Source organism: Strigops habroptila, chromosome 3 (assembly GCF_004027225.2).
Source record: "Strigops habroptila isolate Jane chromosome 3, bStrHab1.2.pri, whole genome shotgun sequence".
Lineage (NCBI taxonomy): Eukaryota > Metazoa > Chordata > Aves > Psittaciformes > Psittacidae > Strigops > Strigops habroptila.
Window position 1 is genome coordinate 59,714,401 of NC_044279.2, and position 25,226 is coordinate 59,739,626.

The following is a 25,226-nucleotide window of genomic DNA, read 5'->3' on the forward strand; positions in this document are numbered from 1 at the left end:
GCTTCTGTTTTATTGGTCCAATATTGTAACTACTGCATTTATTACACTTAAAAAATAGTAGCCCAAAATAGTAGGCACTCCTCTTTGTGCAAGACTGCAAAGTTGTACCTAAAGATGAAGACTACTTTACTAGAGTCTATCTCTTGAGTCATAGCATTAACCTATTAGAAGAACATACATGGTGACTTTAAGCTTTTATGGGAGTCTGTACATGCATTACAGTAAATTTAAAATGGGATAACATAGCCTTTTTTAATAAACAGTATGCTGCTGCTGCCACGCATATTACAGGCTGGCTGATTCCTAAAAAAAACCCATGAATGTTAGCATTCCAGTGGCCAAAAGCAGACTGCTGTTTTATGGGTAATCATCAAAATGTCATGTTTCAAAATATTAGACAGCCTTCCCTGCTATACACAGTAAAAATATCCAATTACGCTTTCTAAAGAAATCACATGAATTTAAAGGTATAGGCACCAGAAATTATATAGGAACTGAGTGTGACAGCCTTTTGGAAACACTAAGAATTCTATTAATACTAATCATGGCTAGAAGGGCTCTCTTCATCATTTGGTAGTTCAACGCTGAACAAAAACAACATGAAATTACAATTTCAGCTAATAATCAATAGCTTCTGGTTCTTAATAACTTTAGGTTTCCTGCAAAACAAAGCCAAATTCTGCTTTTAATTATGTAATTGCATATCCAGTGTAACTGATTTGGCAGATAAAATGCTACTACAATAATAAAAGGCTACTAAGAGTTTGATTAGAGTTTTTCTGCTTCCTGACCTTAACTGATGAGACTTAGGCAGTGTTTTTGATGGAGCCTTCTATCCAAAATGCTTAAATGTAAATCATCTCACAGCAAGAGCTGGAGAGGAAAATGATCAGCACATTTCAGTAGATTGTAAACAAAACAGAGTCAGGTCTTGTTTTAAATTTTATTTCAGATTTCTTTTTTTTTCCCCAAATACAAATATCTTTAGTGTTTCAAAACAAAATCAAATACTCCAGTCTGATCCCTCAAAAACATTTCCTATAACTCAAAATAATTATTTTACTTTCTTTGGACCTTCCAGCTAACAAAATAAATAGCTATTTGCACAGCCCTGAGATTAGACTGTCAGAAGTAAATCTTGATATTTAATATACATATACATACATATACATATATATGTGTGTGCACATGTACATACACACGCATGTATGTACATTTGTAAGAAAGGGAGAAAGAGTTGGGTATATGTTACTGTTTCCTCAAATGGAACATGCAGCCCATTTCAGTTTCTTTGTGTGGTGAAAGCAAACAGATAATGAGAGCCATGTCAAGTCTACTGCACAACGGTAACAAATTAAAATGTGTTATATGGAACAAACCTAAATCGAAAGGTGCTGTTAGTTATCAAAGATGCTTTTTAAAGTGCAACCCAGCAGCTGCAAATGTTGCTTAACAGGTAAAGCAGCTTCTTCTCTCCGAGAGGCCAAACAGCATTGGGTTTGGAGGAGGACTAAGACACGTTTCACTCTAAGCAAGTCATTTTAACTATCCCTGTTGCCAGCTCAGAGCAATAAGGACCTTCAGAGGGCAGTTCACGACAAGCTCTTATTCCTCTCTCTCTCTCTTCCTCCATCAACCACAGAAGCCTAGAGGAAACCCTGGATTTTGTGATACCCACTGTTAGGTGAGAAGATTTGCAGCACGGCTGGATCTGAAGCTCTACAGCTGTCCCAAGTGAACAACTGCACTTACAAAATACAACCTCTGTATTTTGTCACATGGGAATGCAAGGTTATTAAATTTCATCCAAAGCAGTGCTTTGTTTGCCCACATTGATCCAATCCTACTCTTTTCAATGCATTCAGCCAAAAATGCAAATAATGCTTGAGTGTTGTTTTTCTGTACTGAAAATTCTCTCAAGGGCTAGGGAAAAATAGTTGAAAAATACTCAGAAATTATTGGCCTGTCTCTTTAAGAGCTATAGGCTTGTTTGTTACAGATTTCTGTAATAATTTTTATTTGTTTGTGTTCTGTTGTGGACATCTAGAGAGTAGATACGTAAGTGTAAATAATAAAATGGTAAAGGAGATAGGGAATCTGTCTCTGATTCATTAAGGGTTACAGTATTAAATGGTCCTATGAATTGCTAATTTAAATAACAAGCCTTAGTTCAATGCTATCTTCATTACCAGTGAAAAGTGCAGTAAAAATCACAAGTACCTCACAAGTAACCTAGATCTGGTCCTCCAGAAGTGCTGCATACACCTCAATTTCAAGGAAAGGCAAAAGCACCTCCCAGCATTGACACGCAGTCATTTGCAAGAGAACCTATTGTTTATAGGGCACTCTGCCCTATACAAACACAAGGGATATCATTAAGTTCTGTTGGAGAAGCACAAAGGCCCAAACATAAGCTTTGGCAGCTGAGAGGAAAAGAGCAATTTCAGGAACTATAACTGTTCAGATGGTAAGAATTAGTGTAGCTCCGTTGGCTTCACTAGAATTATACAGATATAATACACCAGCTGAGGATGTTATCCATTATCTGTAACTCCAGCTGTGCCTGCATTGCTAATCCAGCCAGATCTTTGAGCCGAGACTTATACGACATGAAGCAGTCTGCTTAATATAATTTAAATACAAAGAAGAGACTCATAGACAATTTCTGCTTAAACTAACAATGACTCAGAATTCAGTGAACATAGCAGAGCAAGTGAACCAACACCACAGTTTTTGAGAGGGCTACTAAACATTCCAGTGAGTGGTCCATGCACACAAAAAAGTCACTGAAAGTTATTTGTTGAAATGACTTGTCCTGTGCAATTCATAAGCAGTTTGTTATGAGCACTCAACACTCCGTATTCAAGTTGTTCTCACCCACCATAAAGTCCAAAGGTGCTGCAAGATGGGAGACAGTCAATGGGTTTAGCCTATAAACAGTTTGCTCTTAAAATTCTTTATTTAATCACATTTTTTTCACCTCCCCTTACTATCCCATAGAATTCAGGACAAGTTTACAGCTTCAGCAAGCATTTTAAGAAGAAATATGCTTATCTGTTGTGAGCAAATGTAAAAAGGGAAGAAAAATCTAGGTCTGAACAAATTTGCTCAGCAAGTTAAAGGATATGCACAGAAAAACAGTGACAAGATATGCCTGGCTCTATTAGTGAGCCACAACCCTGAAAGCAGTCAGTCAGTTCATCACGTAGTAGGATGTCCTCTTTCTTTAGGCTGCTGCTGTCAGAGCTGCCTGAACAGCTTGCACTTCATGATTACAGTCTATGCACGCAACCGTTCAGTCACTTTGCACGAACTCAAAACTTCTGGCAAACTGCGTAAAAGGAAGCTGCAAAAAACCTTCTGAGCAATTCACAGAGGAGTTCTTGCCAGGCACCCACTGAAGGACACTCATGACTAGTCAGTAGGCTGACTAGTCATGAGTACAGAGGGAGCAGGTGCTTTCATAGGGGCACATGTTGCCTCTACATCAGTCAGGTACATTGTCATTGCCAACTCTCCTCTGGCACTGACATAGTTTTGCTTCCAGCCACGGAGAGCTGGCATTACATGTTTAATGAGGAAAGGGAAAAACGTAATGCAAGAAAGATGAGAAGCAGATCTAGGGCTTAGATCTTTGTATCTGCCAACCATCCACACACCAGGCTCTTCCTCCACCTTTTCTATACCATGTCATAGCTGCCAGCCACCCCACCCCCACCTTCCTGCTTTCAAGAGCAGCAGCAATTCTCACTCTGTCAGGCTGTAAGGAGGCTCTGAAGGAGCCACTTGGCTAGTCAGACTGTTTGCTGCCCGACCAGCTATTTCCCATCTCCTCCACAGAAAGGGAGATAGATTGGACAGAAGCTTTCCAAAGGTTAGATTCAGCCACACACACACAGAGTTAGACAATGCTGCTTTACATATAAAGCCAGACTGAAGAGTAGAATAAAGCATTAAAATAGAAAATGGGAATGAGATAACCTAATATCCCCTCGCAGCTCACTGAAGAACATCGCCCTGCTACAAAGGCAAAAGCAGTCCCACTCCAGTTTTAAGCAGAGGATGTTACTTGCATTCTAACCAAGGTCACCAGGAACTCCAAAAACACCTACCTAAAAATCAACCTTTTCTTTGGCAATGAGTTGCATTATAGCCAACTTTCCAAACAAGTGATCTGAAGCAAAAATGATCTTTCCCAACATCAGAAAGCTAGCACACAACAGAAATCTTTCTTCCCATTTCTAGCCCTGACCACTACAACGTCTCTCCCACTATGAACAGTAAGTGTCCTTCAGGGAATGAGAAACCTTTCTGAATAGGGCACAATAAGCAAAACCCATACTGGAAATTCTGGGTCAGGGCTTCAGCTGCCATACCTCCGTTGGCTTAACACAGCTAGCAGATCCTTAGTAGAGCCACCTGAAGACAAAGAAACACAATTTGCAGGTTGTCATGCCTGCATGCCTTTCTCCATATGAGATGGAATCAGTCCCTTAAGACAGTTCACTCTATATGACAGAACTATCCTTCAGCAAGCACTCAAGGGGGGAGAGGGAGATTAATATCTCATTCCCACTCCATTTCAAGTAAGTAAATAACATTCACCAGCACCACTGATGACTTCCTTATATTTTTTCCTTGGGGTTTCCAGGACTGTTGCTAATGGTGGTTATTTAAGGCTTCACTTCACAGGGACACACTTTCAGGCAAGGTTGAAAAAAGCAAAATGAGAGGAAGAGTAAATAGTACTCCAGAACTGAGCTGACTTAGCAACATCCAGGAATACTAACAAAAATAAAAGGAGGATGTTCAAGGTCTTTTTGTGCTGTGGCTGCTCAGAGATTGTGGAAAACTAATAGGAAGGGACACATCCGTGAACAACTGATATCATCTGCTCTGGAGGAAAGTAGGTGCTCAAAGTCCTGCCAGTCTGTGCCAGAGGAAAATTCCTTGGACAGTTTACCACTTGATGTACACTTCTGCACTTGAGGAAAAAGTAGCAGAAATGAGAACCAAACCCTACAATATTCTGACAGTGTGTGAACAGCAATTAGCAACTGTGTGGACAGAAACAGGTTCTCTGGCAGGTCCCATTAATCTCTTTATGCAGATTCAATACTCATGAAAGACATTGCATGAGCAGCCAAGAATATAAGTCTGCTCTTCGCAGTGGCTACCTTGACAAACACCTATGACTGAAGACGGGCGAAGAGCCAGGAATACACTGCTCTGGGCTTCACTCTGACTCAGTGTTGGTCTGCAAGAGCTCTCTCCTGTTTCTGCCATCCTATCTGAAAATGACGGAGAATGATATTTCATCTGCCTTGCTAAATGCTTCAATTACTCAACACTCTGTAACAGCAGCTTGACTTTAATTTACTCCACTTGCAAAAAAAATATCCCACCTTCTGAAGTGGGATAGAGATCAAATCAAGCCTTTAGGTTGCTGCTCTCCATTACAGTTCACGATCAACAGTCAGAAACCTTTCCTAAAGGCCAACTGTAAACCTTGCAGCTGGCTGTCAAACGTGCTTTAGTACCACCTACACTCTGCAGCTTTTCTGAAGGCTCCTTCCTGCCCAACACAGAAAGGCAAAAACAGCTTAAGGCATCATTCACTGGGAGACTGACTGGGACAAGGCATGAGTGGACCCCAGCCAATAGACAACCTGTGAAGGAACTGCAGTTCTGATCTGCGTCCCATTTCACTTGTTAGTGGTATCCAGATATATCCATGCCAATATGAACACGAATTTTTATTTCTTTTCTACCTCAAGCAGTTTGTATGCACTGATCCAAACCTGTTCTGCGCTTAGATTAACTTCTACTGACCTAGACCAGAGGACAGAGAAAATCAGCATGACCAAATGACATACATCTGGAGAGAGTGTAGAGCATGATCTGAGGCAGAGCATGACTAGGACTCCTGGGGTTATCCATCTGTTTGACACATCCCCAACAAAGCCCCAGCCGGGTCACCCCAAAGTGAACTGAACTTACCTGACCATTTTAGGGCTGAGGGGAGGAGCGTGAGCAGATGATGAGATGACCATCTCCTATAATGAATCATACAGAGAGTAATGAGCTTTCCTGGCTCACACAGCTGTGCTTTACACCCATGAAAAGGCCTGGATCTGTGCATGCAGCATGATGATTTTCTGATCAGTAGAAAAACTCAGCACTACTGTGCCCTAGCCCCTAACCTGATTCAGATGTACAAGGCTACCACCCTGGCTATTCATCCTTCCTGCCTTCCACAAATAACGGGAGCCTACTAGAAACTTGGCACTGATGCAAGGTCTTCTCTGTATTTTAGTTAGCAACCTCTAATGTGTTTATCTGACTAAATTTGTATCTTCTGATTTAAGGCACAGCTCTCACAACACTGAATAGTGCAGCTGCTATTTAAAGAATGGTGCATTTGGTTGTGTGTGGGGTTTTTTGTTTTGGTTTGTTTTTTTCTTTATAACTCATTTGGCTTCTTAAAAAATGAGGCTTCACCTTAACGTCTTGTCTTGCCCTGACTAATGCTTAAGCAGTTTGCTGTCAGGATACAAATCTGGCTACTTCTCGGAGTGCGGCTTCCCCCAGAGTTTAGTCTGGCATAAATATAATGGAAGATAGGATGTAGATTGGTCAGAAATATCTGAAAAGCAACTCTTCACCTTGTCAAGAACAAGCCAAATAGTTTAATTTGCATAATGAATCTAAGAAACACCCCCTTTTACCTTGTATAGTGTAAGTAGATCTTCCAGTTACTGAAATGACCTTTATAAAAAGAAAAAATAACTGTCATGTTTCATCCTTTTATCCTGCTTATTACATTTTGTCACTCATTTTGGCAGTTTTTCTTTCTAGTTGGTTTCGATCTACCTCCAGTTAGGACACAGCAGAGAAGTGCCACTCAACTTGCTGCTCCACAGGCTGGCTAGCTCAGCTCAGTCTTTAATATTGACTTTGAGATTGAGCGGAAGAAGCGCTATGTGTATTTCTACATGCATTAGGCTAGATTTCAATTTAAAAATAAATAAACAAATAAAAATCTCTAAAAGAGTATGCGACCTAAGGTACCGATGACAAGGAGAATACTACCTTAATATATGTTGCCATGCAAAATGGAAGAGCAAGTACAACAAAAGAGCTACTAGATAGGAATAGAATCATAGAATGGGTTGGGTTGGAAAGGACCTGAAGATCATCTAGTTCCAACCCCCCTGCCGTGGGCAGGGACACCTCACACTGGTACTGGTGTCCTCAACATAAGAAGGACATGGATCTGTTGGAGCAAGTCCAGAGGAGGCCATGAGGATGAGCAGGGGCTGGAGCAGCTCCTACATGGAGACAGGCTGAGAACATTAAGGTTGTTCAACCTGGAGAAGAGAAGCTGCGTGGAGACCTCAGAGCAGCTTCCAGTGTCTGAGGAGAGGGAGAGGAAAAAAAAAAAAACCAAACCCGAAAACCAGATTAGAATTTCATTATACAGAAGATATGGTTGCATCACAGAGCTTCAGTGCAAGCTCTAGCAACTACTGATCACATTATCAGCTACGCACATCTAAGCAGACCTATCAAACCAGACACCTCAAGTGATACAGGCACTCGGTGTGTGAAACCAGGAAATTCTGTTTAAACACAGGGAAAAGCTTTTTTTGTCAAGTTGATCAAACACTGGAACAGGTAGCCTGGAGAGGTGATGGTGTCTCCATTCCTGGAGATAATCAAAATCCAACTGGACATGGTGCTGAGCTGTCAGCTCTAGGTGGCCCTGCTTGAGCAGCAGGTTGGAGCAGATGACCTTCAGGGGTCCCCTGCAACCTCAACCATTCTGTGAATCCTGATTAAGCTTAGCTGTAAAAAAGGTTTCAACTCAATCCTACCAAAATGGTGACTTTGCAGCATTGCAAAGACTTGGGCAAGTAACCTTAGCTATGAAAATCTGCATCCACTCAGTCTCTCAAGACAGCAAGCAGAATTTTACAAATTACATTCTTAAATTCGGGTATGTAAAAATCTACCCACAGGATTTAACCAAATATCTGTCTGTAGTGGGGTTGGAAAAGGTAACATTAGATTGTTACCTCTGTTAGCTGGATAATACAACCATCTGGTATAAGTCTACATTACTGTATTACAGTACTACAGCGCTTCATTACTAGATTGTGCAAGATAGCAGAGACTGAAGCTGATAGAGATTGACCAGAATCAGGAAGGAAATTCTGATTTAAGTTATAAATGAACCACAATCTTTTAAGCCACAGGGTTAACTTGTACCATGGAAACAGTGACGGACTCAGCTCTCTATTCTACACTGTGCTTCATATCAGCATTACTCACCAAAGCCAACCTGCTGGCATGGCACTGAAAAATTAAGCCAAGACTTCTTCTGAGAACAGTCTATGTTCACCACTGCTATTGATTAGAAACATTGCTCTGGGCACAAAGCCAGGCAGAAACACTGTCTTATTTGTAAAGTAAACCCTGCCAACAGTAGCAGAAGTAATAATTATCATACAAGAATCAACACTCTCCCAGCAGGTAATGAAATAAATGAATTAGAAATTCAAGAATACATGTATTTTGCACATTGTTTGCTATCCATCTAGATACAGTACAGCAAAACAGGTAGGAAAGTCATAGCGGAACATCTAGTCTGAAAAATGCTTTTCCTTTTAAAGGACAAAGAATCCATATGCCTATAAATATGCTAATTAGAAGGGCAGGCACAGATGAAGTTTAAAAGAATTATAAGATTCTGTGTACAAAAAGTTCATGAAGTAGCTAATATTTCTTATTTTAAGACACTTGAGAAATCTCTTGTGTACTGTTTCAAAAACTCGTGTGAAATGAACACTTAATTTTAGTGTGCAATTTGACTCAGAGTCAGAACCTTAAGGGTGCTATTTTAGCAGCCTGCCTGCTTCAGTGAGAAGTACACGTTATTCAAATGCACAAACAGCACGCCAAAATCACCAATGCCAAATCTTACAATTGTATATTCACATACTCAAGGGAGAGTGTTAAAATTACTCCACTGGAGTTCTTTTATACTCACACTTCACAGCTTCATCTTTTATTAGCTGTTCATAATACAGTTCAACATTACAAACTGCCTGCACGCCCTGATCTAGCTTTCTACTCTAATTGATCAAATTTGAAGTCATGCAAGCCTGAGCTTATTTTATTATTAGTCTGCAGGTATCCAAACACTAATTTTTACCATTATGTCATAGACTTTTCTTTGGAGCTCTCAGTGTAGCTGGGTGTTTGCTATTTAATTACAACCTAAAAAGTGAATGCTGTGTACAGACCAGTCAGATTGCAAGAAACCAGGATATCCATGGACTTTGGTGAAAGTTGTTCTGAAGCACTCAAGATAAGGCTTCTGTTAATGTAAGTGTAAGTTTTTTGCTTTAGAAATGGCATAAAAGTCAAAGAGGCCACTCTTACTTCTTGCCTTCTGTCCAAAAAGTAACGGGGTTTGTTCATAAGAACAGCATAGTGAAAGGTAAGAAACTGAATCCAGCCTATGCATTGGCCAAGTGGTTTTATGAAAACCAAAAAAAAAAAAAAAAAAAAAAAAAAAAAAAAAAGAAAAGAGCACCCAGTCAATGCAAAGGCTGCTGCTAGTCATGTCAAACCATATGGCTTTGTTGAACTCATCTGCGTCTCTGTATCATTATTCTTTGTTCTTCACTTCTACCACAAGTTCTTTGGAGCTGCCCTGCTCCATTGTTTGGTCTTCTGTTTTGACAACATCTAGCACTGTGGGGCAAGGATCCCAATTAATCCAAGTAAGCGCGCTGAAAACTTTCAGTCTTACAAGGATAACAAAACTGATAGAAGGCAAAGCTCAAGTTGCTGCACTATCCCTTGGTATGTCCTGTGTGCTAATGGAAAACCAGGGGAAAGCTCAGCTCACCACCACATGGGGAAAGGACGAGAAGGCAGATGGAGCACACGAGAGTAATCCCTGCCCAGTCAGATGGCTGATGCCACACGTTCAGAGCTTTTTCCAACTTACACTGCAACCTTCGGTCCTAATCACCTTCTTGCTCTCTTCTAGACGTACCTTTTCTACTGGTCCAAAATAAATGCAACTCCCATTCACCTTGAGCCGAAGCAGAGAAGCAGTAGACATATTCTCCATGTAAGGTATTTCTAGCTTGGTCAGAAACCACCACCATAAATTGATAAAACAGACTTCCATGTTTACAAATAACCTTGACTCATGAAATGTTTTTTATAAGCAAAACCTGAGCTGATTGAAAGGACAACTGGCTTGAGTCAGAACAACACCTGCAAGGCAATACTCTGATAGCAACGAGGAAACTATCATTTGAGAGACTCTAATATGCTGAAAGAGGAGGATGTAGGCTAGAGCAGGACTAAGACATGATAACGGAAAGAGCCCATACAGTGAAGATACACACAGACAACAAGGGGATATAGTAGGTATTCAGCGTGCTTAGAAAGAGTTTTTCTTCCTTTGTTGGTCTAGGAGCATGTCCAATATCTTCCAAAAAGCATGATCCTTCCTTAGTTGTTCTGATACTGCTCTAGCTATTTACTTACAAACTCCTGAGAAAAAAAAATAAAAAATAAAAAATCTCCAGATCCCTTTAACTTCTGGTTTACCTAAAAATGCCTTAACCTGTTTGTTCTCCATTCTTATATCTGTTCTGAATCCTTTGTTAAGACTCTCTGTGTATCTTCACTGTATTGACTCCTTCATTATCATGTATTAATCCCCCCTAGCCTACATCCTCCTCTTTCTTTCAGCATATTACAGTCTCTCAAATGATAGTTTCCTCATTGTTCTCAGAGTATTGCCTTGCAGTTGTTGTTCTGATTCAAACCAATTGTCCTTTCAATCAGCTCAGGTTTTGCTTATAAAAAACATCTCATGAGTCACAACCTCACACTACTAGATTTTTAAACTGCACACCCAGCTTTAGGGGGGAGCATAATCGTTTGAAAAACAACAAATGTCAACAAATCTTGGTATTTCCCAGGGATGTAAAAGGATTCATCAGCTTCTGCCTTGCCTCTATAGCAGCCTCTTAGTACTGATGTTTTCCAACAAATCAACTTGCCTACATGTCCTTCTCGAAAGACAGGCTATACTTCCAGCACCGAGGATAGGCAGAAAAGACTGCCCGGACTCCAGAGCAGACTGGGAAGAAGAGATTGTCTCACTCATACCCTCTGGGATTTTTTGGCTTGGAAAGCAAGTCCAGCCAAAGGCTACCTGAGTGCAAGAGCCAACCCTCCCTGATGAGAAAAAAATCCAAGTCAGGTTTTTGGTGGGTGTAAAGTATTGCAGTGGGAGCTACAGTGATTTACACCACGAAAGAATGTGTTCCCCTGAAGGACTCCACATTGGCATTTCTCTCTCCATTTGTCCTCTTGTTCAGTGTCTAAGTTTTACCAATTTAGTCGTATCACCAAGATTCACATTGAAAGTGTCATAAGATTTTTATTGAGAAAAAAACATTGCTTTTGAAAATAAACAAGCAAATCTTTCCAGACATTATATGAATGGAAATATTGTCTGTGAAAACCGAAATGTCAGCAGAAAAACATTTCAAACATTTTTGCACTCATTATAACAAATTCTGTCTGAAAACGGTTGGCCAGATTTTGTCCTTCCCAAATGAGAGTGCAAAATAAAATCAGGGAGGAGGCTTCTAAGGCACAAGCTTTTGATGACCAGCCTTGCAACTGTTTCGCCAGCCTACCTTGCTGCCCAGACTGAAGACTGCCAAATAACCTACCGCACAGCCTGTCAGCCTCCGCCTGAGATCAGCAGTGCTGGGATCACACAGGTTTGCACAAATCAGCAAAGATTAGCAGAAGAATAAAATCTACCAGTCTGCTCAGATAGATTATCTCATTCCCAGCAACCCCCTTCACCGGTAAATGAGAAAATAGATACTAATTAACCTCTCTGCCTCTTTGACATCTATGCTTAACCTAAAGCTTTTGTTCTGTGGCTAAGCCCATAAGGATAATTCTTATACTCCTGTGACTGTCTCCTGACTTTGGAGGCTTTCTTTCAAATTTATGGGATCGCCTGGTTGCAGATGCTTCTAACAGTAAAAGTTATTTTTTAGAGACAGGAACAAAACAAAAAGTGGGAATGTCACAATGTGACAGACTGCAGAGAAGTAGTTTTCAGTGTTCTCATTATCTGCAGTCATTCAGACTGCAGGTTGCCTTGTACCTTCATTTAAAAAAAAAAAAAAAAAAAAAGAAATTTGCTTTCCAATCAATATCTGAAAAAATCCAACTGATGGGATAGTCACAGAAAAGTCTGGGTTAAAGTCAAAAACTGCAAAGAAAGATTAGTTACCTAAATATGGATTAGGCACTAAAAATCTTTGGGGATATTACTCTGAAAAAAACTGGGTCTCTCATCAAGACACTAAACTGCTTGATCCAGCAAAACATAAAAGTTATTCTACTCACTCTGAAGATATTACTCACGTATTTAAACATGAGGTACTTGGGTATGCTATTCCACATACTGGCAGTTGGATTTAGAAGCCCTCGTATCAAGTCCTACTACAGCAATGTAAGGATAAAAAAAACCCCAGCACCTTAATTAAAAGCATTATTTGCTCGAGGACATATATATAGCCTTCCCATTTCACGAACCTAACAATGGAAAATCAGACAGCTGGTTGTCTTTCTGTTTGGTACTGCTGGCAGACTCTTCAATACAGTGGTCTGAGGAAGGCACCAGCAGAGCGGGGCGGGGGGGAGGGAGAGAGAAACTACAGTGAAAAGCAACAGTCTTCCTGCAATGGCTTGCCAAGAAAATGAAAATGTGTGAGACAATGTGTTAATGGATATCAGCACATATGGGCAAGCACTGGTGATTTCAGTAAGGCAAAGATTTGCAATTAAAATGCCATTCAAAATAGAGGTAACTATGATTATAATAAAAATCCCAGTTTAAGGGAGGAGACATAAAAATGCACATATAAGATAATGCATCCTAGTCCTCTCCAATTCTATAATAAATACACATTACAACTGAAAATTGAGGACATTTCAGTTAGAAATCCAAATGGAGTATTTTAATCCTGGTATCTTTTACCTTTGCTTTCTGATAATTACTAATAAAACATTTAATTTTGTTTAAGAGAACGCATCAAGCTATGACTTCATGACATTTCATTTATAATTTCCCATTTCATAGAATCATAGAATCATAGAATCGTAAGGGTTGGAAAGGACCTTAAGATCGTCTAGTTCCAACCCCCCTGACATGGGCAGGGACACCTTGCACTAAACCATGTGGTCCAAGGCTCTATCCAACCTGGCCTTGAACACTGCCAGGGATGGAGCATCCACAACCTCCCTGGGCAACCCATTCCAGTGCTTCACCACCCTCACTGTAAAGAACTTCTTCCTTATATCTAATCTAAACTTCCCCTGTTTAAGTTTGAACCCATCACCGCTTGTCCTACCACTACAGTCCCTAAAGAAGAGTCCCTCCCCAGCATCCTTATAGACCCCCTTCAGATACTGGAAGGCTGCTATGAGGTCTCCACGCAGCCTTCTCTTCTCCAGGCTGAATAGCCCCAACTTTCTCAGCCTGTCTTCATACGGGAGGTGCTCCAGCCCTCTTATCATCCTCGTGGCCCTCCTCTGGACTCGCTCCAACAGCTCCATGTCCTTTTTATGTTGAGAACACCAGAACTGTGCACAATACTCCATGTGAGGTCTCACGAGAGCAGAGTAGAGGGGCAGGATCACCTCCTTTGACCTGCTGGTCATGCTTCTTTTGATGCAGCCTAGGACACGGTTGGCTTTCTGGGCTGCAAGCGCACACCAAAGCCGGCTCATGTTAAGCTTCTCATCAACCAACACCCCCAAGTCCTTCTCTGCAGGGCTGCTCTGAATCTCTTCTCTGCCCAACCTGTAGCAGTGCCTGGGATTGCCCTGACCCAGGTGTAGGACCTTACACTTGGCTTGGTTAAACTTCATAAGGTTGGCATCGGCCCACCTCACAAGCGTGTCAAGGTCCCTCTGGATGGCATCCCTTCCCTCCAGCGTATCAACCAAACCACACAACTTGGTGTCGTTGGCAAACTTGCTGAGGGTGCACTCAATGCCACTGTCCATGTCACCGACAAAGATGTTGAACAAGACCGGTCCCAACACCGATCCCTGAGGGACACCACTCGTTACAGGTTTCCAACTGGACATCGAGCCATTTACCACAACTCTTTGCGTGCGGCCACCGAGCCAGTTCTTTATCCACCGAGTGGTCCATCTATCAAATTGATGTCTCTCCAATTTAGAGACAAGGATGTCGTGCGGGACAGTGTCGAACGCTTTGCACAAGTCCAGGTAGATGACGTCAACTGCTCTGCCCCTGTCCATCAGTTCCGTGGCCCCATCATAGAAGGCCACCAAATTGGTCAGGCAGGATTTCCCCTTAGTGAAGCCATGTTGGCTGTCACCAACCACCTCGTTGTTTTTCATGTGCCTTAGCATGTTTTCCAGGAGAAACTGTTCCAAGATTTTGCCAGGCACAGAGGTGAGGCTGACTGGTCTGTAGTTTCCCGGGTCTTCCACCTTCCCCTTCTTTAAAATGGGGGTTATATTACCCTTCTTCCAGTCATCGGGAACTTCACCTGACTGACAGGATTTTTCAAATATGATGGACAGTGGTTTAGCAGCTTCATTCGCCAGCTCCTTCAGGACCCGTGGATGGATTTCATCAGGTCCCATGGACTTGTGCATGTTCAGGTTCTTAAGATGGTCTCAAACCTGATCCTCTCCTACAGTGGCCCTAAGGTCTTCATTTTCACAGTCCCTGCATCTGCTTCCCAAGACTTTCGTGGTGTGGTCAGAGCATTTGCTAGTGAAGACTGAGGCAAAGAAGTCATTAAAAACCTCAGCCTTCTCCAAATCCATGGTAGCCAGTTCTCCTGATAGCTTCCGGAGAGGGCCTATGTTGTCCCTAGTCTGTCTTTTATTTGCTACGTATCTATAGAATCCTTTCCTGTTATCTTTTACATCCCTTGCCAAACTTAATTCTAGCTGGGCCTTAGCTTTCCTAACCTGGTCCCTATTAATTAACCTGGTCGCCTTATTAATTAGCCCTTTAAACTACTGTAACATAGAAACTTTTACAGAAATTCTCTGAAAGTTCTTCATAATATCTAGCAATTGCTTTTGCTGATGAGGTATTGTTCTCATCCCCACCACCTTAGCTAACTGTACACCCAGGAAACTGTTGCAGCTCTCCTCAGTCGTCTTCCTTCTTCTCTACTACCAGATTAAATAACTTTTCCTCGCATTCTCATTTTCCTAACCCAAAATTTCAGCCAATCGTTTCTCATCTCATCAACAGCCACTGACATTTCTCTTTGAAGCCACCAGTACATTTTAAAACACCTCTAGATGCAACAGTCCTTTCCCTGGGGCTTAGGCTTCATAGGTCTCTTTCTTCCTGCTCTTCACTGCACTTTGCAATTGACCCTCCAGGGTTGGGATCTGTGACTTTTCTGAACACATGGTTCGAAAACAGAGTACAGTACCCCAGCTGAGGCCATAGTTGAGCTTAAATATATCTCTTCATGTATTACACTTATTTAGATAACCCAACACAGCATTTCCTGTTATCTAAATTGGACAGGGCATTGCCTGTCCATGCTGAGCCACCAACCTAACACCACATCATCTTTTCAGCAGAAATGCCACCTAACCAGAAACTACCCCAATTTTTCACATATTCCTTCCCACGTGGAGGACTCTACGTTTGCTTTCTGGGTAGCATTCTGTTTAGTTTAAATTTTGATTATACCTGTGAATGTATGACTTTTCAGCCAAACTCTGCAACTTTTCAAAGGAAAAATCATCTAAATCTCATCTGTAAAAAGCAGAGGAAAATACAAAATAGATTAGCATTTTTTTAAAAAGTCTTCTATATACCTTTCTTACTCTAAAATAGATTATAAACCTGTCCACACTGGAAATTAAGGAGAGAAGGGGTGGATAAGAGAATAAAAGCCATCGATTTAAGTGGGGTCAAATCATGGCTATAATAGCAACAATCTGTCCTAATCAATCACATCATGACTTTGTTACAGCTCCACATATTTCTGCTCATCAGCTAATAAATCACAAGAGCCAATCAGAAAGTCTGGATTTCTTTTTCCTGGCTCTGCCTTTGCCCTGGTGGTAACACTGACAAGCCTTCCCCATCACTGCACTTTCATTTCCTTTTCTGTTCAAGGGAGGACAAAAATAGGTGTTCCTCGCAGAAAGAAACTAAGGCTTCAGTTGTTAATAAATTTAAAACTTTTAAAAGAACTTTGAATTACAGAAGAAAAACGAGTGATTACTAACAAATGGGGCTCCACGCAACCCCCATATACATTGCCCCTAAGGAAGTGCTTCCCAATAATTTTATCCCTTTGCTGTTGGCATGGATGCTCACAGACTTCTCAGAGAAATGTAATAGAACTGTTTTGCAATGTGAATGGAAACAATGATTCTTATCACTTTGGAGTAGTTCTCAATGAAATAATCTGAGATATTCAGATAGCGAGAATGAAATAAGAACCTCTATGTGAAATATTTAAAATCTGATGATTAAATGACTTAACAAAAGATCTTCTCATCATCTGACTCCTAAAGAAAGGACAAGATGAGCAAGCAGGGTATTCTTTCAATAGCTTACTTTATGGGTGAGTTGGTTTGGTTTTTTGGATTTTGGGGGGTTTTTTTCTTTCTTTTTCTATCTTTTGCAGTTACCAAATTAAAATGGAACTACCTAGGAATGGAATATATAGTTTTTACTTGGAGATATAATCATAAGGAACTCTCATGTACCATTTTCGTGAGTGTCAGCAACAGGCTTAATATTGTATGTTTGTTTAATCAAAGATTAAGGAAGCTTTTATCATATTAAATAATTGCCTCAGTTCCATCTTTTTATTCTTAACAGCTTGAATCAATTGGATTCAAAGATTTCTTCAGGACTGAATCCAGGAAAGATTATTAGCTGTCTCTAAGATGCAAGAAGAACTGGAAAGCAGATTTAATCCCACTCAAATTTCGTGGGAACCTAATAAACAGCAGCAATATTTAACTGACATTTCAAAGCTCAGAGGCAGAATCATTGCACTTGTTAGCCTTTAGTCTCATTCCTTCATTTTGCTTTAGTGCAGGAAACAGGATGCAGCAAAAACTTGTCAAACATTGCAGAGATCAAAAAAGTGAACTAATTTACTGGAAAAAAAAAGTTCACATTCAGTGATGGAAGTTCATACTGAGCTGCAAAGTGTAATGACTGATTCTAAATCTGATTATTCAAGTTTCAGTCATGCTATTTCCATTCGCAATGTTATACAAGTGTTGAGAGACTCCACTATAAAAAGTTGAATAAAAATATCCACATCTCCACATCCACCTCAACTAACCCTTCACTTATTTCTATATTCAAAGCAACAAGGCACGCTCTAGTAGAAACACTGTGGTAGCAAAAACATCGATCAACTACACCCTCACCCTGTCCACGACAGCACAGGTATTTCACAGAAATTTTCATAATTAATCTAATTAGAGTAACTTCCAAAGCCCTAAACAAATACATGGATGACCTGGTCTTCATCCAAGTGAATTTACACTCCCCCAAAAGCGCAACGTCTTCCTTCCAGCACCATCAGTGCTGAGAAAATACAGCGCCCTGAAAGGAGAAGGGGGAAAAGCTTCACACGACTCAAATGATTATCAGATTACGTCTTGAAGACAGTGTTGGGAAGTGTGTGTTACAGACCTTAGCGGCTTCTATCAGTCATACCGATGCTGAATTATGGGGAATAAGGAAAGCTACCATAGGCATCGTGCCATTTTCTAACGACATTACTCCTACACCGGTCAGAAACACCCACATAGCTCATGAATAGAATACCAACAGACATCAGTCAATCAGAAACTTACTGAATGCTGAAAAACCAACTATTTAGACTGTTATATCTACATTAATGATGATATATATGTGCATGGGTTAGACTGAGTAAGCAGAAATGGCAACTGTAAAGGAAGATTGCTGCGAACAGCATTTATTTGCAGATTTGATTAAAAGTTTAGAGAAAAGAGCATTATCATATGACATTTGCAATTGCTGCTGAAGATACTAAGAAATTGCTAGAATTTGCTTCTCTTAAACAGCCCAGAGCCAGTGACTTCAGAAACACACAATATACGCATCCCAAATAGGAATTCTTCACATGTCTTTGTCAAAAATCTTATGCCATTGGTCAAAAATCATCACTACCTAAGTATTTTTATATTCATGTGCGATCCGCTGACTAGTCCCTCTCCATAGCTATAGACATGTGTTCAGAATATAGAAACAATCACTGCAAATGGCATAACCTTGTTGATTTTTCAGAGAGCCTAAGAATGGCTGTAGGCACATCACCGGTCTCACTACTACATTGCCTCTCTCCCAGCAGGGACTTACAGCAGCTACTCCTGGAAAGAAAATAAAAACCAGGACAAATATAGAATAACTTTCTGCCTACAAAGTGGTTCCATACAGACAAGGCCAAGCTGACTAGTGTGGTAGGGGGATGAACCAGAAACATCAAAGATAGATAGAAACTTTTTTGCAGTCCCTCAACAGTGTTGAGGGGTAGAGGGTGGAAGAGGTCACAGCAGCCCCAGAAGTAGGTTATGCAGCATTTCAATCCCAACTGCAACCTCAAACTAGGGATTGATAGAGAAGTAAGCATTGAATGCAAAGTGGAAAAAATGAGTTTTACACAGGCTCAAAGGACTGACTTCCAATATTAACTGACAGGAGATGCCCATGAAATATTTAGGAAAAAAAAAAAAAAACCCAAAAAAACAACTGGGGCAGGAATCATGCATCCTCTTAGTCATCCAGGGAAACTTCTATTATAATACATCTATTTTCAGTACTCCTGTATTATATGAAGCAAAGTTAGGGTAGGAAATTCCTCATCATTTTTCAAACCCAGATGATGACTGACCACAATATTTTACAAGTGAAAGCTGTACTACCTGCAGTGTCACATTTCCTGCTTAAAAGAAAGTAAGAACTTGATCTCTACATTTTGCAAAAGACAATGTTTAGAAGCTATATCTGAAGTCAGTGTACTCCCAGATGAAAACCTTGACTCTCCCATCCTAAGGCTGTAAGTCTAGAAGGAAATGGTGGTAGCTCAGATATCACTCTGCAGTGATTACTACCAACAATTTTGTTTTCTAAAGGCAATAATTCTGGGTTTAGAACAACACAGAAAATTGCTTCCACATCCCTGGTATGAAAACTTTGCCCTATCCAACACGCCTCATCATCAATTATGTGATAAGGATAAATCTTTTAGAAGCCATGAATGGTGTTGCAGGACCAATTCACTAAATCTGCCATAACACACTTCAGAGATAATTGAGATGTCAAGCCTCATCAATACCAACCTACTCAAAGTAAGGACAAGGGGAGAGGGGAAGAATGATAATGAATAATACCATCATGTGAAGCTAGTTAACTTATAGCTTAGAACAGATACGTATCAGTCACCAATCTGAATCTCCTTGAATTTCATGGAAGTCTGGACTTACAAGCAATCTTAATTCCTTAAAAAAGGCTTCTTTCCATAGAAATTGATTATTTTTTTATAGAGTAGTAGTATTTTTTTCTATTTTCACTTCCAAGGTTTAACCTTTTTTTCCAACTCTAACAACACACAGGAGGTAAAATAATGAGTTTGGACAGCATACAGGAAACATTAGTAAAATATTATCTAAAAAAAACCCCAAAATGCTTCCTGACCAGGCAGAGAAAGCAAAGTGTCAGATCTCTCAAGCGCTCCAAGCCTCAGAAGAGGCTTCTGCAAATTTTCAGCAGTATGAATTTTTCTCTGTGCCATTCTCAGTCACTGGTTGTATATCTCCTCCTAATCAATACACAGGTGTATAAATCCCCTATTACTTTCTCAAAGGTCTTGCATCCCAGTTATGGTCCACTCACTTTGAAAACTGACATTGCCCACAATCACGTTTCCTTTTCCCCATCTATTCCTGCCTCCCTTTCTCTTTTCCTGTTTTCCTTCCCGCCCCACCCCCCCCCCCAACTCCTCCCTGTGATATCCCCCCTCACAAAATAGCATCTCACTCTCTCCATCTGCTTCTTTAACCACCTGCGCACTCCTTCCCTTCTTTCTTGTTGGATAACTCGTCTCCCTAGTGTAACTTCACAGTCTCCCTGCAGCAACCCTAAAAACTCTTTTCCTCTTCTGTTCAAAAATAGTAAGTACAGTGAGCTTTTCATGCTAGGCCTTGTTGGGGGCTGTGTGCAAAATAAATATCCATGAGTTTAATAACCCTTTGCCTTGACAGCTGTAAAGTCCTTTGTAAGCTTCATGTTTCACACTGCTCCATTTTATTCAAAATGCCATGGCCAAACTGATCTGCTTTCCTTGACGGGGTATTCTGGACAATTCATCCCACTTCTTAAATCAACCACATTAGCCATCTACATCCCGCAGGATTTTCAGATTCCCCATATTCAGGTCCACTGCACTGAGCAGCTCTTTCTCGCCTGGCACCTGGTGCCATCCTCTGCCAATTCTGCTTGGTTTGCTTTGATCTCATCCCACAAGCACTTCTCTGCCTTCTCCTATTCAGACACTCTCTGCCTGGAATCAGCTCTTGACGCTGATTACTACTCCATTTCCCCTGTAGCTCACCCTCTCTTTTCTACTCTGTCAAAGGCTGTCATCTTTTCCACACACGCAAAACTAGAGAACCCTTCAATTCCTGATAGAGAGGAAAAATATTACATTTAAATACCATCAAACATCCATTTCCAAGTCTGTGCCTTTCTTCTTTCTGAAACACCTGGCTTTCTATTATTCATTTTATTTCCCTGCTTTGCTTCCTTTCACAATCCTTCACCTCCCAGTACCTGCATTATACATTTCTTTATGCCTAATCATTTCCTGTTCATCCCCTTGGTTTATGCTTTTTTTTCCTCTGTGCTTTTCAGTGAACATGGCAGGTTACTACCAGATCTTGTTCTGCCTGAGAACAGCCTACCTCATTCTGGGTGATAAATAACATAGCAATTAAAACTCAAGCAGGCAAAATCAGAGATGGCACTGACTCCCCTCCCCACCCCCCTTTCCTTTTCTTATCAGCTACTGACATTTGGAAAATTTCAATCAACTCAAATAACAAAATTTTGTCACAGTTTCCCAAGAAAGTAAGGCTTGTATGATAACAACCTGCTGATCAGTTCTGTCCTAGCCACTTCTGTACCCATAAATCAGTATCAAACAAATAATACAAAGATAGTAAGGACCCAGAGGTTATCAATGGTGAAGCAGAGAAACCCAGATTACTATCTTCATTAACTGTGGGATGCAGCAGCCAACTGATCTGACCTGTAGAGTAGTTTGAGCCACCCATCAGTACATGCCTGGCTTCGGAACAGCCAAAGCACCTCTGGCACATGCCCAGCACACGGTAAAGCAAGGTAGCTGGAAGCACTGAGGGAGCCTGGTAGGCAAAATAACTCTGTAAAAGCCAGCTTCCCTAAGTTTCCCTGCTTACAATGAAAGGATCAGGGGCTTAGTCTTGTATTCTTTCACCTAATGCCAAACCATTGCCTCTTTCATAATTTCTAGATCTTTTTCCAGGTTCAGAAGATCATTAAGAACGTAACTCTGATGCACTGATATCCATAACACAAATGAAGCATTTTTCTTTTTGTTTCCCCCGACGAGAGAATGAACAACATGCTCTCTACCTTTTCTGAATTATACTGGGATTTGCAGTCACCAGCTGTGTTTTCAATCCAACGTCCTTGCTGTATTCACTGGATAGAGGAGGAAGGTTGCACCTGCGCACAGAAAGACAGTCAAGATTTTAAATGGCATTCAGGATTGACAGGCTTTAGCCTCAGTCTTTTTTAATCTGCAAGTTTGCAGGTGCGGGTTTGGTTTTTTTTAAAAAGCTGGCTGTCAGAAAACATAAAAGTGCTATACAAATATGAGACTATGCTATAGATGTTCCCTACTGTTCCACACCTATAAGCACAATAGGTCAATTTTGTACTAGATTGTTGCGAAATGCAGAAATAAAACCTTTTGCAGAGATAACCTTATGTAACTACTAAGCAAAGACACCGACTTGGCATTTCTGATGGGCTGAAAGGCTGTGGAAGAAGCCATTATTATCTACAGAAAAGACTTTTTTTTCCCCCAAAAACAATTTTAAAGTTCTGGTTTTCACTCTGTTCTGTGTTGCTTGCCAGTATCAGGCTCCAGACTATTACCATTCTGTGGTATTTTAAGATTACACATCTTGCAAACAACGGGCAACTGGCATTTTTAATATTAGACTGTGGGGTATCTTCAGCATATAGAATTTACCAAGAAAACACAGAGAAAAATTTTAAGTGGCTATTTAAATATGTGCATCTCACAGTCTTGTTCTGGTGGGCAGAGTGATAATGTAATAAAGAAAAAGTGACTGAGCAAATTTACTTTGGAAAGCAAAGAGCCAAGACTCAAAACAACAGAAGTAGAGAGAAACTTCCAGACAATGAAGTCCTAAATGCTCCGTAGTAAAGACCTAGGAAAAGGAGGAAGGTGCAGCAGGTAAAGATGAAAGTACATTCAAACAGTATCCAAGCCTATGTACTGCTCCAAAAATTAGTCAGGAGAAATATACTCAGCAAATGAGGCTACACAAAGCCCTGGCTGCACCTCCACGTGTTTCGGTTTTATGCAGCATCAAAGGGAGAGGGCACCAGTGTGCACACAGAATGCTCTCTGCTACTCTCTGTTTGTTAATGCAAAACATCCAGACTCCCTGATGAAAAAACACTGTCATGCTACATCTGCATGTATCTGCATGCAAACACCAGCTCTCAAAACCATATTCTTAAATTCACATCATCAGGAAATGCCAAGGAGAAGGACAACAAAGTCCCACCTAATATGGAACACAGATGAATTCAAACACATTCAACAAGAAAAATGTTAACATTTCCAGGAATATTTTCTTCTTCTCATGACTACATTTGTGAAGATGTGCACAATGTGTTGAGATTTCAGTTAGGAAACAGCTTCTAGTTTGATCTACCACAATTTAAGAGAAGCTGGATAACTTAAAAAGAAGCCAGAAAAAAGGAATCAAAATAAGAGGTTTCAGGAAATAAAAAAAAAAAAAAAAAAAAAAAAAAAAAAAACCACAAAAACAAAAACAAACCCACAACAAAACAACACACACCAGAAAAAAAAAAAAAGTTTGCATAAACCAAAACAAAATAAACCAAAAAAAAAAAAAAATTAAAATAAAAAAAAATAAAAATAAAATAAAATAAATAAAATAAAATAAATAAAATAAAATAAAATGGCAATAAGTTGCTTCCTGCACCTGCACTGGATAGCATACAAATTAATTTAATATAATTAATACTATTTGGAGAGATTGTAGAAACCCTCTTAGTAGCAGTTTTCAATGGCAGGTCAAATATTTGTGAAACAAGATATATAGGTGGCATGCCTCAGAGAAGAAAGATGGTATAAATGACCTCTGGCAGATTACAGTTCAAGGCTTTCTGATTTGAATAAACACAAACTCATAGGCAAGCTTGTAAGAAGTCAATTTTAGTTGAAGCGTATTTGAAAGCTGTGAGGAAAACTGTATTTGAAAACTGTGAGGGACCAAGAATTCTCATCTTGGTTCTTATCATCTTAATATCTCAATAATGAAATGTCTTTCACAGGCCAGTCTTGGATGCATTATTTAAACACATCTAATTCCTTTCATCAGTAACTCTCATTCCCACCTTGTCTGCATGAAATATTAAGAAATGGCCTGAGTATCCAGAGGAAACTGCAAGAAATCTGGTTGACTGGTTGACTGAAACTTCTTGGCTTTTCAGATTATTTTCCTGAACAGGTCAGTAGAGTGCTGAGTGTTGTGCAGGTGAGGAACACACCAAGAAACAAAAGACTTATCCTAAGAAATTTCTTTTTCATTATCTTACTCTTGTCTCTTGTCTCAGGAGTAAGTACGTGAACATGCAGGAAAGAAGGAAGCACCAGGCATTTCAGGCCAGCGTTTCTGACATGAGCCTAAACGGAAGACATATTGGTCTGCTATACAGAAGAACAAATGACTTAGACACAGCCTTCAAGTGGGGGGGGGGGGGGGGAATCATCCAGAGGCACAGTGGTCCATGTCTTTTTCACATCTGAGACCTTCCAACTCAATAGGTAGCAACAGCTGCAAGGGTAAAATGCAACAGATCCTTCAACCCTCACCAGGCAGAAATGGCTCTTCTGGGTTTGGTCCAGCCAGAAGTCTATTTCCCTGCAGATGCACAGAGTTCAGGCAACTTGGCTGATGTATGTGTGTTTGGTAGATGCTATGTGACTATTTTTGAATGTTATCATATACTAAACACTAGGGACTAATATGAATTTAATATGTAATCACAAACATTCTTTTTTTTTTTCCTTTGTGGCACCTTGGCCAACGTCAAGACAATAACTTCATAAGGCAGCTGAAAGCCATGTTTACTGGTCTACAAACCCTGAAATGCCACCTCTCCACCTCTCTGGGAGACAAGCAAACCACAGCAGAGCCATGGAAAGTGGTTGGAGGAAAGGGAAAATTGTGAGATGTAGAAATATTTCTTCAAAATCTAATGCCAAGAAAAATGTGGCTCCTCTGTCAAAATACAGACAAAAACACTGCTTAGAGTTTAGTACCCAACACTTCTCTCTCAAAATAATCATTAGCATGAAGGGAGGGGAAAAATAAATTTTTCTTAGAAATAAAGCTTACAACCTTGAAAACTAGCCAGATATCAGAAAAGACTATTATAACCACGCTACCTAAACATGTAGACCAAATGCTATGCACCTTTTTCATTGCAGATGCAGCGTGCTATGCCTTAGGGCCTGAAAACTGCTGCTCTTTTAATCTCTATGTTGGTACAACTGTATTTGTAGAAGATTCTCAGCAACAAGATGAGTTTAAATTCATTAATTAATCCTTGTGATTACAATAGACCAGAGATGATGGCTGCAGTCATATGACAGAGCTTTTGGAAGTACACTAAGCGGAATCAAAACCCACGTGAATGGAAGAAAAGAACAAGGGCAATACCTGGCCTGACATTTCGCACTGCAGAAATATTTTCAAGATGTTACACA

The 25,226-nt window shown here is 40.3% G+C and overlaps 1 protein-coding gene across 1 annotated transcript in view; it reads right to left on the minus strand.

Moving 5' to 3' along the window:
• Nucleotides 1-25,226, minus strand: part of ST8SIA1 (ST8 alpha-N-acetyl-neuraminide alpha-2,8-sialyltransferase 1) — a 132,003-nt gene that overhangs the window by 39,296 nt on the left and 67,481 nt on the right. The window contains exon 4 of the mRNA XM_030479544.1: nucleotides 21,803-21,895. Within this exon, the coding sequence (XP_030335404.1) occupies nucleotides 21,803-21,895 (93 nt within the window). The remainder of the gene's footprint in view (nucleotides 1-21,802; nucleotides 21,896-25,226) is intronic.